The sequence below is a fragment of the Dicentrarchus labrax genome, unplaced genomic scaffold (assembly GCF_905237075.1).
Source record: "Dicentrarchus labrax unplaced genomic scaffold, dlabrax2021, whole genome shotgun sequence".
Taxonomy (NCBI): Eukaryota; Metazoa; Chordata; class Actinopteri; family Moronidae; genus Dicentrarchus; species Dicentrarchus labrax.
Window position 1 is genome coordinate 5,287,428 of NW_026136712.1, and position 15,541 is coordinate 5,302,968.

General features: G+C 42.4%; 2 protein-coding genes across 4 annotated transcripts; one reads left to right on the forward strand and one right to left on the reverse strand.

Annotated features, from left to right (window-relative positions):
* Nucleotides 1-1,562: 1,562 nt before the first annotated feature.
* wbp2 (WW domain binding protein 2) lies at nucleotides 1,563-7,643 on the forward strand. The gene is made up of 8 exons (XM_051418464.1): nucleotides 1,563-1,795; nucleotides 2,959-3,067; nucleotides 3,277-3,412; nucleotides 3,527-3,619; nucleotides 3,742-3,888; nucleotides 4,015-4,137; nucleotides 5,253-5,329; nucleotides 6,212-7,643. The coding sequence occupies exons 1-8, from the start codon at nucleotides 1,737-1,739 to the stop codon at nucleotides 6,257-6,259; spliced, it is 792 nt and encodes a 263-aa protein (XP_051274424.1). The 5' UTR covers nucleotides 1,563-1,736; the 3' UTR covers nucleotides 6,260-7,643.
* trim65 (tripartite motif containing 65) lies at nucleotides 7,576-15,259 on the reverse strand. Of its 3 annotated transcripts, none has more exons than XM_051418454.1 (8): nucleotides 15,171-15,259; nucleotides 14,228-14,679; nucleotides 13,989-14,084; nucleotides 13,124-13,354; nucleotides 11,422-11,590; nucleotides 11,218-11,325; nucleotides 10,745-10,962; nucleotides 7,576-10,231 (listed from the first exon to the last, which is right to left on the reverse strand). In XM_051418454.1, the coding sequence occupies exons 2-8, from the start codon at nucleotides 14,654-14,656 to the stop codon at nucleotides 9,923-9,925; spliced, it is 1,560 nt and encodes a 519-aa protein (XP_051274414.1). In that variant the 5' UTR covers nucleotides 14,657-14,679; nucleotides 15,171-15,259; the 3' UTR covers nucleotides 7,576-9,922. The 3 variants fall into 3 exon arrangements, with proteins under 3 accessions (XP_051274414.1, XP_051274413.1, XP_051274415.1); XM_051418453.1 differs by lacking the exon at nucleotides 15,171-15,259 and adding an exon at nucleotides 14,989-15,059; XM_051418455.1 differs by lacking the exon at nucleotides 15,171-15,259 and adding an exon at nucleotides 14,989-15,054 and having other exon boundaries at nucleotides 11,218-11,307.
* Between the last annotated feature and the right edge of the window lie 282 nt (nucleotides 15,260-15,541).

The following is a 15,541-nucleotide window of genomic DNA, read 5'->3' on the forward strand; positions in this document are numbered from 1 at the left end:
TTTTCTGATGATCGAGTTATCATTTTAAGAGGTTTCTAAAGTAAAAATGCCAAAAAACAAAACAAATAAACAATCAGACTAAATAGTCTTGGCTCTAATTTTGAGCATCAAACAAACACAAGTGGTGGTCACACAATGCATGTATGTGTGTGTTTGTGTGAAGACATGGTATAGCCCAGGTATGACGTCATTTTCTTTTTTTTGACTCCGGCACTGAAGATAGTTACATCACATCCTGTGTATTATACATAGAAAAGTATCTTTTCTTATATAATTTACAGAAGTCACTTCCATTCTGTTCCACTTTGTGGTTGGAACTGTGTGTGTGTGTGTGTGTGTGTGTGTGTGTGTGTGTGTGTGTGTCTCACAGAGAGACAAAGAGAGGGCCAGATAGACAAAGACCTCTACTATTGTTCGCCAACCCACGCCATGACTTTGCATCTTGTTGCATCTTTCACAAGCAAGTGGGTACTTTTGCAACCTGACCGCTCTTCTTTCCTTGACTCATTATGAGAAGCGCTGTTCCTTAGTGTAAGAGGTTCAGGCCTTATTCTATTCACACATCAAAAAGGAACTGTTATGACCCTGCCATGTTCCTGTGACAAAGGATTTGGAAAGCATGAAGTGTTTTTATGTTCCTCTGTTGGACCTAATATTGCCATGTTGGCCTGTAACTCATTCAGAGCTGTTTCTCTGCCTCTTATATGGATGGGATTCAGTGTGTCACCATGCAATACAGGTCTACAGATATACATCTAAATAAAAATAGATGCATGTACACACATACACACAGACATGTTTGATAGATACAAACATACATATACAGATTACAAGGATACATTTTGTGTAATATTCTTAAAGTCTTTACATGTCAAGTAAGTTCATACAGTGCTTTCTGCCTTGCTTTTTCCCTGTTTATTAACAGAATGTAGAACATATATGGATTCAACACACTGTATGCTATGTAAAAATCAAATATGGCCGGGATATATAGGAAAAACATATAAATCATATGAGGCATATTAACAACACAATACAATTATATATTTTATATAATAATAATAATATAAATATATAATAGTGTCCCGTTGATGCATTCTTAATGTTACTGCCATTGCTGTCCTGCTTTTTGCCCTGAAGTTGTTTGAGTGTAAGTGTTGTTGTTGTTGCCGTCCTGCTTGTTGTTTTTATGAGACCAAAGACAAATTTCAACATTGTGGACAATAAATGAAACAAACAAACAAACAAACATAATATGTATATATAATAGTTGATCTAACTTTATTATTATAATTACAGTCATAACATACATTTGAGTGGATGATACCGGTATATCCACCATAGAACCCTCTAGAAACTTCTCCCTTCATTACTTAACTTACACATTATTTGTCGCCACTGTTCAGTCATATCCAAGTGAGCCCAGATTTACCTGAGGGACACTGTACAGCGGTTTAATAATACTATCTTGACCCCACCTTTCCCACAACATCTCATTTTTCACCAAACACACATCATATTATTTAGGGCTGGGTGACGTCACGCTGTGGGCGTTTCCCCCGTATGGCGGAAGAGCAGGTGCAGCAGCGAACCCAGCAGCAGCGTTATCACAACAACCGTTATCACCGCGGAGGGGACGGCTACCGAGGCTGCCGACAGGCCTGCACATACGGTTTCTGATAGAGGAACACAACCTTTAATCTTTTTGTTGTCGGAGAGTCTGGAGGCCCGTCGACATGACTCTGAACCAGAACAACTCTGAGTCCGGCGGAGTCATCATCAACAACAGTGAAAGGTAACGGGTGCAACGGGCTAGCTAGCGCTTACCGTTAACCTGTGTGACAAGTTTTACGCTCTGTCCGTGGAGAACGTCACACCAAAACTCATTTAAAGATGAAGAGGAAGAAAAATGTGGCCCTGTTAATTGGTGAAGATACTTTACATGCCAGCAACACGCGTACATTCAACATTTCTAACTTAATACTCAAAGCACAACCGCTAACTAACGCTAACTTCACTGAAAATGACAACTTTTAGCATCTGTTAGCTTATTTTGCATACAGCCTAATTCTATCACAAATGTGTAGTGTTGGCGCTAGCACTGTGAAACACTCATCATACTACATTTTATCGCAACAGCGTGCTTTCTCTATATCACACATAGGACGAATTGAAGAGTGGTTCCTAATCGGTGCAAAACGACACCCAATATCCACATGTAATTTTGAAATGGCACTCTACGCTACATTCATTGTTATAACGCCATGTTTCTTAATGGAGTACTCGCGTTGCATGAATCGGATCTCGGACTCGTAGCCCAAACATGGCCTTCAACCTGTTATATCATCGCTGCAGTCAACCATAGCAGGCTTCATGTGAGACTACATACATGTTTACTTGTTTTAAATGTCATATTCGGACAAACATATCGAGGGTAATGCGTTATTTATTCATATTGTAACAGCAACTTGGCATTTGTGGCAGTACTGCCGTGCTGCTGCATTGCCCACTGTCTTCACCATCTGCACTCTGGCCTGCTCTTTTATAAAAGGTTTCTTTTGTTTTGTCACATCCAGACCAAGTCACCATGAATTAACATCAGTGGCAGGTTTTTCTAGAACATACTGGAGTCCAATGATAAACCCATTACAGCTCACCCAGAACCAGTAGTAAGCTCTGTCACTAGATGGCATGTAAGCCTAATCCTTTTACTATAGAACTATTTACTGAAAGCGACTGATAGACCATGTTTAGTAACTGGACAGTTGCACAATAACCCAGTGATCTCATTATTAAGCTGCTGTGTCAAAGATTATGAAAGCAGGGTTTGAGTCATACTGTTAATCAAACAAAACCCCATATGAATGATGTAGATTTTTATTTTTGTACACTGATATGATGATGTCAGATCATTTCTCCCGTAATCTTTTTTTTTTGTGTGTCCATTTCTGCCACCAGCCTGTTGATGAACTATGATAACGTGGAGCTGACTTTCTGTGATGCAGAAAGTCTCCCTGAAGCCTTCAGAAAGAGCAAGAAGGGCAGCGTCTACCTAACTCCGTACAGGGTGAGAGACAAGACCCAGACGTCTTATTTGGTATTTGGTCACACCATCATGCTGCCTTTTTGCTGTCACCATTGACCGCAAGTACACAACAACCTGCAGAACTATGGTTCCATTAATAAGCAGGTTTAGCTTTCCCAAAATCCTATAAAGCAGCAGGGAAAGGTCTTGTGAGTGACGAGACGATGCTAGTTTCTGTTGTTTCCTCTCAGGTGATCTTCGTGGCTAAAGGACGGGATGCCCTGCAGTCCTTCATGATGCCCTTCTACCTAATGAAGGGCTGTGAGATTAAACAACCTGTACTGGGAGCCAATTACATCAAGGGCACTGTCAGCGCAGAGCCTGGCGGTAGGTATATGTGTGTGTGCGCAGGTACATGTGTGTCAGCTATGAATGTATAGTATTCTGTGTCTGTTGTTCAGCACTCAGTAACTACATGGACCCCTCCAATCTCTCTTACAGGTGGCTGGGAGGGCACTGCTACATTTAAGTTTGTCTTTGCTGCTGGAGGAGCGATAGAGTTTGGCCAGTACATGCTGCAGGTGGCAGCTCAAGGTAAAGTTACACATCAACACTACCGGTGTCATAAAACTTTTGTGAAAGTCCTGATGTTCTGGCTGACTTCCCTCTATTGTTTCTTCATCCTTTGCCTTCTCCTCCCCCTTTGTGTCTCGCAGCTTCAAGAGGTCAGCCGGTGACTTCTGGCTTTGGTGGATGCCCCTACATGGCCAACGGGGCCTACGCTTACCCTCCTCCCCCTGCTAACGGCATGTACCCTGCCGGACCTCCACCCGGCTACTCCTACCCCAACCCTCCTCCACAAGGTAGGGGCTGTAATAATTGCCGTCATTGTGATCACCACCTTGATTTCTCAATGCAAATCTCCTTCAAGTCTCGTGGAAGTGTTCACGGCAGCTGGTCTTATTAGACTATGTGCTCCTGCCGTCCAGGTGGCTTCTACCCCAGCCCTCCAGCGTTTGATGCCTCTGCGGCCTACATACCTCCGCCTCCTTATTCTGCTCCTCTGGGCCAGCAGCCCCCACATGACCCAGACCTCCCCTCCTCAGCAGCAGGTGCGTCTCTCTGGCCAAGAGGCTCTGGTTTGTAGCTAGGTGGTGATCACTCTGGTTCATTCCAGGTGTAAATAAAAATGAGAATGGAAAGGAACTGCTGGCTCTGAGTTGATTTAGGAAGCTTACCGTGGGACTTAAATGATCAAAATAGTTGCTGATTAGTTTCAATTGACTCATGGATTTGACTAAACTTTTAATCTCTAATCGCGTTTTACAAAATTGTTATGTCACAATTATATAATAGAAACTAATGAAATTATTTATTGAAGTGTCTGTGAGAGTTTTGTCTAATGTTAAGCATATCAGTGGAACAGTTACATTTTATTTTGCAAACATTGGCCATATCTTGATATATGTCAACATTGCAAATATGTTTTTTAATATAATTTAATATCGCATTTTATTGTGTTATACAGTTACAGAACATACAAAAACAAAATTATAATCTGAGAAACAGATAACAGGTAAAAAAGGACAATAAAATAACTGATTACATAAATATCAGTTTGTAGGGTATAGTTGATTGATTACTGATGAATTCACAACAGAGGACACATTATACTAGTAACCGGGTATCATAAATACCTCCACTCACAAGTAATTACCCCCCCATGGGAGGATCATTAGAAACAGAGCTGCGACGTCATGTCATTCACCAAATTACTCAGCAACTACTTTTACAAATGACCAATCGTCATTTTTCAATAAAACGTCCAAACTCAGCTTCTGGAATGTAAATACTCTCTCTTCAGACCTCTATGACAGCAAATTGAATAATTTTAGCTCGAGGACAAAACAAGACGTTTGAGGATCCAATTTTGGGTATTGGGGAACGAAAAAAGTTTTTTTTTTCCCATTCCATATTTTTTATTTACAGGACAAGTATTGGCAGGTTTACATTTTTAACAGATTCAGAAAAAAATTGCATAACTCCAAATAGTAATAGTTCCATTAGCCGAAGCCACGGAATAATGCTGTCTTCATTTCCTTTCCCCCTCCTCATTACACCACTCTCTGTACCTCAGGCTTGATTAGCTCCAGTCGTCTCGTATATCCCAGGGATTAATGGTAAGACCATGTTTAATTAACGTCCCCTCCCCTCCTCTCTTTCCCAGCGGAGGCCAAAGCAGCTGAGGCAGCAGCGAGCGCCAGCTGTGCCACACTGCCTCATACACACGTGTACCTGCCGCAGGTAAGATAAGAGGTTCCTTTATTGATCCCCCTTACGGGAAATTCAAATGTCAGCTGCCCTCCATCACTCTGCTATGCATCTGATGTTGATCTGATTTATCAGCAGTTTGCTAGATATTGGGTTTGATGTGGTCTTTTTTTATTACAGGTCAGGTGTGGGCTAATTAGTGTCACTCACCTGTAGCGGTTGAATCGTGCCGTTTGAGAAACAACCATTTGCTTCCTTTCATACATTTTGCATCAAACACTTTAAAGGTCCAGTGTGTAAGATTAATGGCATCTAGCGGTGAAGTTGCAGATTGCAAACTGAATACCACTCTCACCTGTATTTGATGACCTGGGAATGAGAACAGCCTGTGAATTCTGTAGGAGAAACTATGGTGGCCATGAAACTCTAGGCCCCAGCTACAGCCAGTGTGTGGTTTGTCCCTTCTGGGTTACTGAAGAAACATGGCGGTCTCTGTAGAAGAGACCCTCTCCCTCTGTAGATAAAAACGGCAAACAATTCCTATATTCAGGTGATTATAGACTAATGAAAACATACCTATGAATATTATATTCCATGTCTGTCAATAGATCCTCCTAAATGTTACATATGCATATATATATATATATATGCATATGGTGGTGTGTTCTTGTTACTATGAAAAAATTAGATGTTTAAAAAATTGCAATATATCACAATGTACTGAATCGTAATCCCTGTATCGCGATACGTATCTTATAACCAAATCCACAGCGCTACCTTTTATGGTGTATTAAAATGTATTGAACTAAAGTGGGGGAACAGTCTTAAATTCGTGTCGTCCTGAAGGCCTTTAACATGCTCAGGATGGATTATTGTACAGCACTGTCTCAACCCATACCTCTCCTCTCTCCATAGGACAAGCCTCCTCCCTACTCCCCCCCAGAGGACAAGAAGAACCAGTAGACCAGCTTGTTCTCACCCTCATTCCTCTCTGTCTCTCTGTAACCTCCATCCATACTGGATCACCTTGTTTCTCATTCCATTAACTGGACATCGGGAAGGCCAAAGTTTTCCTTTGTAACATGAATTCTCTCTTTCTCACCTTGCCAGTCCCCTTCCAGCTCAGTGCTTTTGGTTTCACTTTTTTCTTCTCACATCGCTTTCCCACCTCAACCTATACCTTTTACATCCCTTTTAATGATTCATATATTGTAATCAGCTTCATTCTCTTCAGAAGCACCTTTACTTGATGGAAACTAGAAGTATTGGTAGCAACAAGAAGATTGTTCTGACAGAAGTTGTCAGGATTTGGTGGCTTTTTTCAATGTAGTTGACAGAAACTTTGTAACCTGACCAGCTATCTTAGCGTTCATTGCCTTGCAGGTGTCCCAAACTTTAGATTCAGCTATGCTGTGAAGCTCACGTATAATTTTCCATGACTGTCTTTCAAACTAGACTGAATCGGATGATGTTAATTACTTTGCTAATCTGTTCAGAGGCAAGCTGAATGCAGTGTTTTATTTTTCTATTATTTGTGTGTACAGGCTTGTAATATGTATTCTTTAAAAAAAAAAAAAATGCAATATTTTCTCAAGAACACTAACCTAGAGGAAAAACTAGCTTTTGTAAAGAGAGCAGATTGTGGGGTGGTCCGGTCTGCTTCGACATGTTTTAGCGGATGAGAGGGACCGCGAAGATTAGAGCATCGCCAAGCCCCAGTGCTGAATCCCTGATCCTGGATTAGAGCAGAGAGCGAGGGCGACCAGGGCCCGGAGGGACGTACTGCCAGGAGGGATTATCTTTGTAATGTACAAGAGCAGAGCAGTCACCCAGTGATGTCACTTCCTGTTTTGTCATGCGTTCGAACATTCGAGAACACACATGGTCAGACTCACCGCCAGCCTGCTTCGCCTTTCATTCTTCTAACTCACATTTTAGACATCATAGAAACAAACAGGACCATTAGAGGGGTTTCTCACTGTTTCTACTTTCTGTGGTTGTGATCTTAACTCTCCAGTTTGAGGTCAGTGTTGATAACTGATCTGAGCACCTCAGTATCTGAGCCTCTACTCTTCCTTCCTCTATGGTAACTAATCTATATACTGTATCTGTGACACATCTGTGGCTGATTATTTGCACTTACAGAATGCTATGCATCAGGCTCCTCTTTGCTCTGTCATGGCTGTGTGTAAAAATAATAATAAAGCTCTGTATTTATTTCAAACTAATTTATTGAATAATTCATGTAAAATGGCTCAAGTAAGAAAAACAAAGCATGGTCTCAGCTAATGCATGTATGCATTGGATTGGATTTTATTAAATGGATCTTGACTCATGTGAAACAGAACTGTCTTTGTCTTTATTTCTACACTGAGCATTGCTATTATCACACATTGATGGGTAGTCCACTTTGAACACAGCATAGTGCATTAGGATAATGAAACATATTCCAGAGTCAGCCGGAGGGGTGCTGTTTTTCGCGGTTAGGCCAAAAACAGCCTGGAAATGAATGCTTTTCCCTTCTCAGTCAGTAGTCCTCATCTGCGCTTCTGGACAACTTGTGCAAATCCACAGCAGTTTCCCAAAGACTGATGTCCTGAGCCTCGAGTACCTCCACATTCCAAAGGTCACAGCTTTGCCCTCTTAAGTGCTCGTGATTAAAAAAAAAAAAAAAAGGTAAAAAGTCTGTTTAAAAACATTTGTACAGTACAGCAGATTCCATCACAACACTGTCAGCGTCACAGGTTTGAGACTGTACAGGCAGAGCAATTTATTTGTGCATTCATGCTAGAAATAGAAATGTTGTTCCATTTTTTTCCGGCCTGTACTCTCAGTAGTAATGTACAACCCACAACGATTTGGTTTCACCTACATCGCTTATGGTACAACATGGGAGGGTTCAGTTTACCCTGCAGTGGCTTATCGCCCTGTACGCACCATATTATGAACGGTCTCCCATATTTCTGTGGACTGAATTCCAGCAAGAGATGAAAACTAGTTAAGAGCATCATTTTTAGGGATTTTCTTCTCGTGGCCTCTACTTGAACTTAAAAATTAAATTTTCTAAATTCAAGTTTAACCAGGAGAATTACCAGATTTTCAGACTGCTTGGCCGATATTGTGAAGTCCTTAAAAATGGCCTCTCATTGCATTACAAAACAGTCCCTTTCTCTCTCTTACACTTATTTTGCTGCAATGAAACTAATATGTTTTCATCCATCTCCAGCTTACAGAAAGGAGACTTTTTAAAAAGGCAGTGGTCAATTAGAGACTCTGATCCCAGGAAGAACCACGCTTATTTGCTTTGTTGCAGAGTAAGAAGATTGTCTGTCTGTACCCTTAATATCAAGCTAAAGCCAGCAGATGGTTAGCTAACTTAGAATAAAGACTGGAATCGGGAGAACAGAGAGCCTGAGCTCACTCTTTAACACATTCCACATTATTTAAAAATACTACAAAGAGTTGGTTATGAAAGAGTTTCAATTTAATACTGACGCCTCTATATGACCTATATCAACAAACGAGCGTTAGCAGCAAGACTGGCTATGCCTATATAATTCTCAGTGCTGTAACGCCTGCCACTGGGTCGGATTGTGTTGGATTCCTCTCAAAATCACAACCTCTTTTGTCCACAGGAGCTGCCAGAATCAACACAAAATGAAAGCTGCTTTAAACGATGAAAAACCAGAGTGCTGGTCACTGCTGGTTGCCAGGCAACAAGATACAACATGTTAATCAGTGAGCTTTATAGGTGCTGGTAGGCAGGTTTTGTTACGTGTGGACAGAGCCAGGATAGCTAATTCCAGTCTTTGTGCTAAGCTAAGCAGCTAGCTGGCTCTAGCTTTTTATTTACCACAGATGTGGTACTGATCTTCTCACCTAACTCAGCAAGAAACAAAACAGGCCTATCTTCCAAAAATGACGTCTTCAAAGCAGACTAGAGTCAGGCACAGTAAAATCTGACTCACACACTGAAGGTTGTGTATTTGTAAGAGCAGCCAAACTGCACGTGTGCCACACTCGACAATCTGGGGGTTCAAGAAAATAATGCCGGAGTAGTTGTAGTGCAGCACTCTAAAAGCAACACAATGGATAAACTGATACCCCTGTGCTCTTCAGAAACCCTCTCCTTTCTAACTAATTACTCATACAACAGCATGTATGTGGATTTTATGAATCAGTGGGTTTTATAATGGGACATCAGCCCACCTGTAATAAATGCATATTGCCTTGCAGTGGAACAAGGTGTAGTGAAAGTACAATAATCTGACATACTGAGTTGAGGAGATTGGGTATTTCCTACCTGAAAGCAAATGAAGTTGTGCTGTCAGTAAAGTACAACGCTAAGGGCCGTTAGGACCACAGTTTGTGACCATTTTATGTTATTGTCATGATGTAAGTTATACTGTGAATAAGCCAAAACTAGGTGGCCAGTTTGGGGCCATATCATTCAGTTCTTCTGCTTAAAACAATGTAGGAAGGCAGTCATTGTAAAAAGAAAAAGAGAAAGATTAAAAAAACCTCCTAAATGGTTATGGGGGGATGCTCTATGTTGAGTCAGCTAGTGCCCATGATTGATAGTGCTTATTACGCCACTCCCTTCTTCGCCCCTCTTTATGAGTCCGCTCATGTGGAGCAGAGGGTGATGCTGACGCCCTCTCCTATCCAGCAGGCGGGGAACAGCTCCTGGGTGAAGGCACAGTGGAAGGCGTGGAGCCTGGTCTGCCCGTCTCCGTAGTAGGTGAGGGTTCCCGCCTCGTAGTCAAGCAGCATGCCGATGCGGCTGTGCTGGGAGTGTCCGGCCAGAGTCTCCCTCCGGCCGTTGTGCCAGGCGCTCAGCTGGTGCTCGTCCAGCTGCAGGCTCCAGGACAGATCGTTCATACCCACCATGCACTTCTTGCCCTTCTCCTTCCGAGGGATGGTCTCGTAGGTTACCTGTCGAGAGGCGGGGGGTGTTAATTGTATGTAGTGCATATTTTTATGTGAAATGTATATGTTTTGCTAGTTAAAACAATTTTCCTTTTAAAAGAGATGTGAAGCGGGGTTGTGTGAGGTACTGATCCATAGTTATGACAGTGACGCTGCAATGTGAGTGCCTAAGTAAAAGGCTGTCTGATGGCAAAGCGGTGGAAATGTTCTTAATACAGTGTACACTTAATGATGTAGATTCTTTTAAGGCGGTATTTGTTTGTGGCTGAAATAGGGTTTTCTGCTGACCCTGTGTTCAGCAGTGCATTGCTCTGCTTCTCCAGACTGGGGGCATGCTGACCTCCATCTATTGCAGGTAACACACTGACTTTGGATAAGTACCTCAAACAACCCTACTTCAAAAAACGACCCCATTGACAGTTATTGACAGCTACTGTTACAGTTGTTTTTAGATAATGTCAACTTTAGTAAACTGCTCTCACAACAACTGTGACAGCCACAATGGGCGTGGTTCTTTACCCCGAGGTAGGCCCAGGGCTTGGACACCTCCAGCTCCCAGTAGTGCTGTCCATGTTTGAAGCCCTGAAAGCAGAGCACCTGCCAGGTGTGATCGAAGCGGGCTTCATGGGATGGGACGGGACGTGGCCCAGAGGCCAGGTGCTCCGCCCTCCGGTTCTCCTGGGACAGAAACAGGTGCATGTTGGCCGTGCGCGGGTCGAAGGTCAGGGAGCATCGGTCTGTAATGAGGAAGACAGGAATCAGACAGAATGAAGCGGGAACTGATATCTACACTGTTCACATATTTCTTTCCTGTGCCAATAACCTGTGTGACCTTTGCTGTCCTCATTTTTGACCTCGTACTGACCTTGTAATTAATGGGATCCAAGCTTATTTCCCTGCTGCACTTTTGCACATCATTAATAATTAATAAGTACCAGGACCAGGACATACTTGGAACAAAGACGCATTCTGTAATGTTTGATAGGACTCACAAGCACTGAGGCCCTCCTTCCCTCCAGGGTGGCATGGAGCAGCTGGACTGGGAACCACGGCGAGGATCGGCCTCTTATCCTGAGGAGATCCTGGAGACCAATGACAAGCTTGAGAAACACAAGAGCAAAGATTGGGGAATAAACTGCTGGCAGATCAAGCTTCAATTGCTACAGAGGAAACATCATTCCCAGAGGGCAGGTTACCGTCTTTATCCTGACCCACGGCGGTGCTCACAGCTTTCTCTAGGTCCTCGGCCACCAGCTTGGAGACTCGGGACAGGACATCTGTGACGCCGTTTAATCGATCTTGAAGGTTTGGGGTTACATCCGTGGGGATATCCTTGAAACGTGGAACTTCTATGACCATTGATTCCTGTGAAGAGAGATGCATATCAGAGAAGACCTTGATGATTTAGCAGTTGAATATTTTTGACTTTGAGTTAACCACTGGAAGTGTGTGCTGCAGTTAATGTTTAAGCACCGTTCACACAAAAACTGGCTGATATATCCTATAGATATCAACACGTGTCTAGATACTGCAGTGTGTGGGACTGGGACTTTGGTTCTTGTCTTACAGACTAAATTTACTGTTACAATATTACGGTACAAAACAACTGACCCTTCCTAAGTCCCGCCCCTTTCTTGTACTTAGATATGCTATGGTTAAAAGATAAAAGTAATAGTCACATCTTAAGCTAGCTAATATTATCAAAACACTTGCGAACTAGCTAACTTATCTAAATCAATTGTTAGCTAGCTAGTTAGCGGGCATTTTGCTTACATTAGCTAACATATCGCTTTGATCTTTTAACCATCTTCAAATGTTCAACATAGACGAGGCTAGCACGTAGCATATCTACGTACAGGAAAAGAAGAAAGTTGACAGAGGTTCTGACTGAGACTGGTCCTTTAAATATCCCCTTACACATGCTGTCAACGGTACAAACAACTCATTGTACAAAAACACTTCCTCTCTTCAGCTGATCATTCACCAATGAAAACACACCTATGAATATTATATTTCATTTCTGCCTCAGTGTTACGCACCGGACCTTTAATATCACGAGGGATTTTTTTTAAATCATCAAAGTTCTGTTTCATTTAACTGTGTCTTTGTTATGAGACACCTACAGCCCCAGACTGAGCTAAATCCATCCTTTTCCACACATCTCACTGTTTCTGTATTGTTCTTGTGAATTTCACTCTCACAGCGTATGCTTGTTACTCTTCTGCATTACAAAAAAAATAAAAATGCAGCACATGTGACCTTAGAAGACTTCATCCTCAGTTGGAATTGCAGATTTTGCTGGTTTGACAAGGGTGAGAACAGCCATCCTTCATTATGTAAAACCGCTTGTGAGTGATATACTGTTTTGCCACCAAACTTAAGTCTGTGATGTCAAACCTTCCACCGGGTGAGCACACTCAGCCAGCTCTGGTTTCAGGAGTGCGTGTAGTCATGTAATGAGACAATACACTACATATTGACATCTGTCACTCTAGCCTCCTGGACTGTCATCCAGGTATGTTGTGAACAGTATGTTTTTTTTTTATCTACCTGCGTCAAGTGTGATCCTGTGTGGGATACCGTATATGTACTTATATGTTCTGTGGCCTTTGTGTTGTATATGTATCTATATGTTGTGTCTTTGTTGATGTCCTGAGCACACTGAAGCAAATCCCTAGCAACTTGCACCGAGTTGTATGGCAATAAAGTATTGAATCTTGAATCATATGGAACGAGCAATTCTCTGTTGAGATCACAGGAATAAATATTCGTATAAATATATCGGTACGTCCTGACTTTTCTTTCTTTCTTCCATGCAGTGCAGTACAGTCGAAGTGTTACATTGCAGTCCTTCCATTTGAGCCAAATGAACGACAGTGTGAAGACAGGGGTACAAACCTTGATGAGATCTGTATCAGAGAGGTTGTGCACGGCTGCTATCTGCCCCTGGCTCTCTTGGAGTATCCTGGAGCGCTCCTGGAGTTCAGCTAGCCGTGCCTCCGCCTCACTGATGGCGGATTCTTGCTGCTCCTCAATAAAGAGCTCTGTGACCTCCTGCTTCTCAGCCAGTATCTTCATCAGGGTGGAGAACTTGACCTTGACCCAGGTGGAAGTCTGCTGAAGAGTCACCTGTTGGAGGAAAAATGCAGATTCATATGCCTGCTTTGTTCCTGCTCTTTTTTTATTCATCTACAATAATAACAAGTTTAATTGTTTTCTGAGCTGCAGCTTATTCAGCTAAGGCCTCAACATGCTTCCCTTAAAATAAGCTGTAAGCGGCAGGGAGTGTGCTAATGTGGTTAGCCACTGAAAGTTAGCACCGCTTGAAAGAAACTGGCTTACATTTTGACTTTGGATCAGTATGAAACATTGCAAGAGATGACTAAACTTCATTTAAATTCTATCAAACATGGCGCCCTGGTGACTCACCTGATAGGGGTGGTGACCATGGGTTCAAGTCCGACCTGTGGCCCTTTGCTACATGTCATCCCCTCTCTCCCTCCTCCTCTCCTGTCTATCTGAAGCTGTTCTATCAAACATGGCAAAGTGGTGAAGCAGTAAACTGTAAGGCTCCAGTAAAACAAAACTCAAACTACAGCGACTCTTGCACAATGCATTTCCGTCCTCTGTAATCCTCCGGCTCTCTTTGGCGGCTTCTTTCCTCAACTTTGAGTTAGGTCACCTTTTTGGCATGTTGAGAACATTTTGTTTGAAGTATGGCAAAACCTTAAGGCTACTTTTCACATAAGAAACGAGAACTCACCTTGGCTTGACTGATATTCTCAGCCAGGTCCTTAATACTTTTTTCGGTCTCTTCCATGAGTTTCCCCACCTCCTTACTCTTCCTTTCCAATAGCAGCTGGAAAGAATACACATCAAACTGAGACAGCAGGCTTTACATAATCACAATAGTAAACTGGACTTGGATTGGTGTTATAACTGGACTGACTATACATGTTACACTCCAAGCTAAGCAGCTGTGGTGGCGCTGTCTTACTGTACCTCTTGATTTTCCCTCTCTGCTTCCAACAAGACCTTCTCGTGGTTCACACACTCAGAGATGCCGCATTCACAGCACACAGACATTCTGTCCTGCTTGCAGTAATAAACCAGAGGCTTTTTATGGCGCTCACACAGCAGCATGGCTCTCGCCCCTTCGCCTCCCCTCATGTGCGACTCTCTAAGAGAGGGAGCGGTGCTGTTTGTAGCCTCAGTCAGGAGCGACATGGACACATTACGCTTGAGGATGGGTCTGGTGGGAAACCGCTGATTGCAGATGGGGCAGTGAGGTCCGATATCAGGCTTTATATTGCTGTCCCAGAACTTGGTGATGCAGGCCTGACAGAAGCTGTGACCGCAGGGGAGGGTTACAGGGACTTTGAAGCGGTCCAGGCATATGATGCAGGTCAGGTTTGAATTCTGAGAATCCATCTTTGAAGAAAGAGCTGACACCTCTGTGAGTAAAAGAAGTAGATCATGATGTGACAGAACTCAAACATATCCTTATATCATATATATGTACCACACCCTGACAGTAATGTTAATTAATGCTTCACCTCTGTTTATTAAGAGGTTAATGTCACATTTTGTAAAGTCCTGTATATAAAAACTCTCAGAAGGGCAGGAAAAAATAAAAATAAATTGCCCTACTTTGTGTACTGCCAGTTACCAGACTGTGCAACAAAGCCACGGACGGTCAAGCAGCAGTACAAGGCTCAGTCCACAGAGTAACGAGTAACGTATCAACACATTAACTCACTCACTGGAAGGAAGAGCTAACGCTAGCTAACGTTAGCCTGGGATGGTCAGTTCACGTTAGCTAGGGGACTGTTGGGGACAAATAATAGTCAAAGATGAACCGACTGGTGGTTAAACTGTGAATTAGAGCTCATTGTAGACTCGCCGCCTAGATACAACCCAAAAATAACACCAAATGAATTCTTACCACTTCAAAAGATGTATATTTGTGCACAGCATCTGTGCGAACAGTCGTCAGATGAAGCTTCCTTGATGACGACACACGCAAAAATGATGCCTTCACGTGTTGTCGGGAAAACGGACAAACTCAAAGGACACAACACGAGTACGTGTAACTTTTATTATTAGTGTTACAATACATTTGCAACAATGATATTCACTATTTACAGTCACTCATTCGCTACACACTGTAATATTCCACTAACCCAGTTTGGTTTAACAGTAGCTAATAATTACGCACAAAACCAAAAAGTATAATTATTTTTATTTCTGTATGATAAAGGTGTGCTAAAATAGCCTAAAAATAAAAAAGGTCTATTATACTGGTGAAGCTTACCA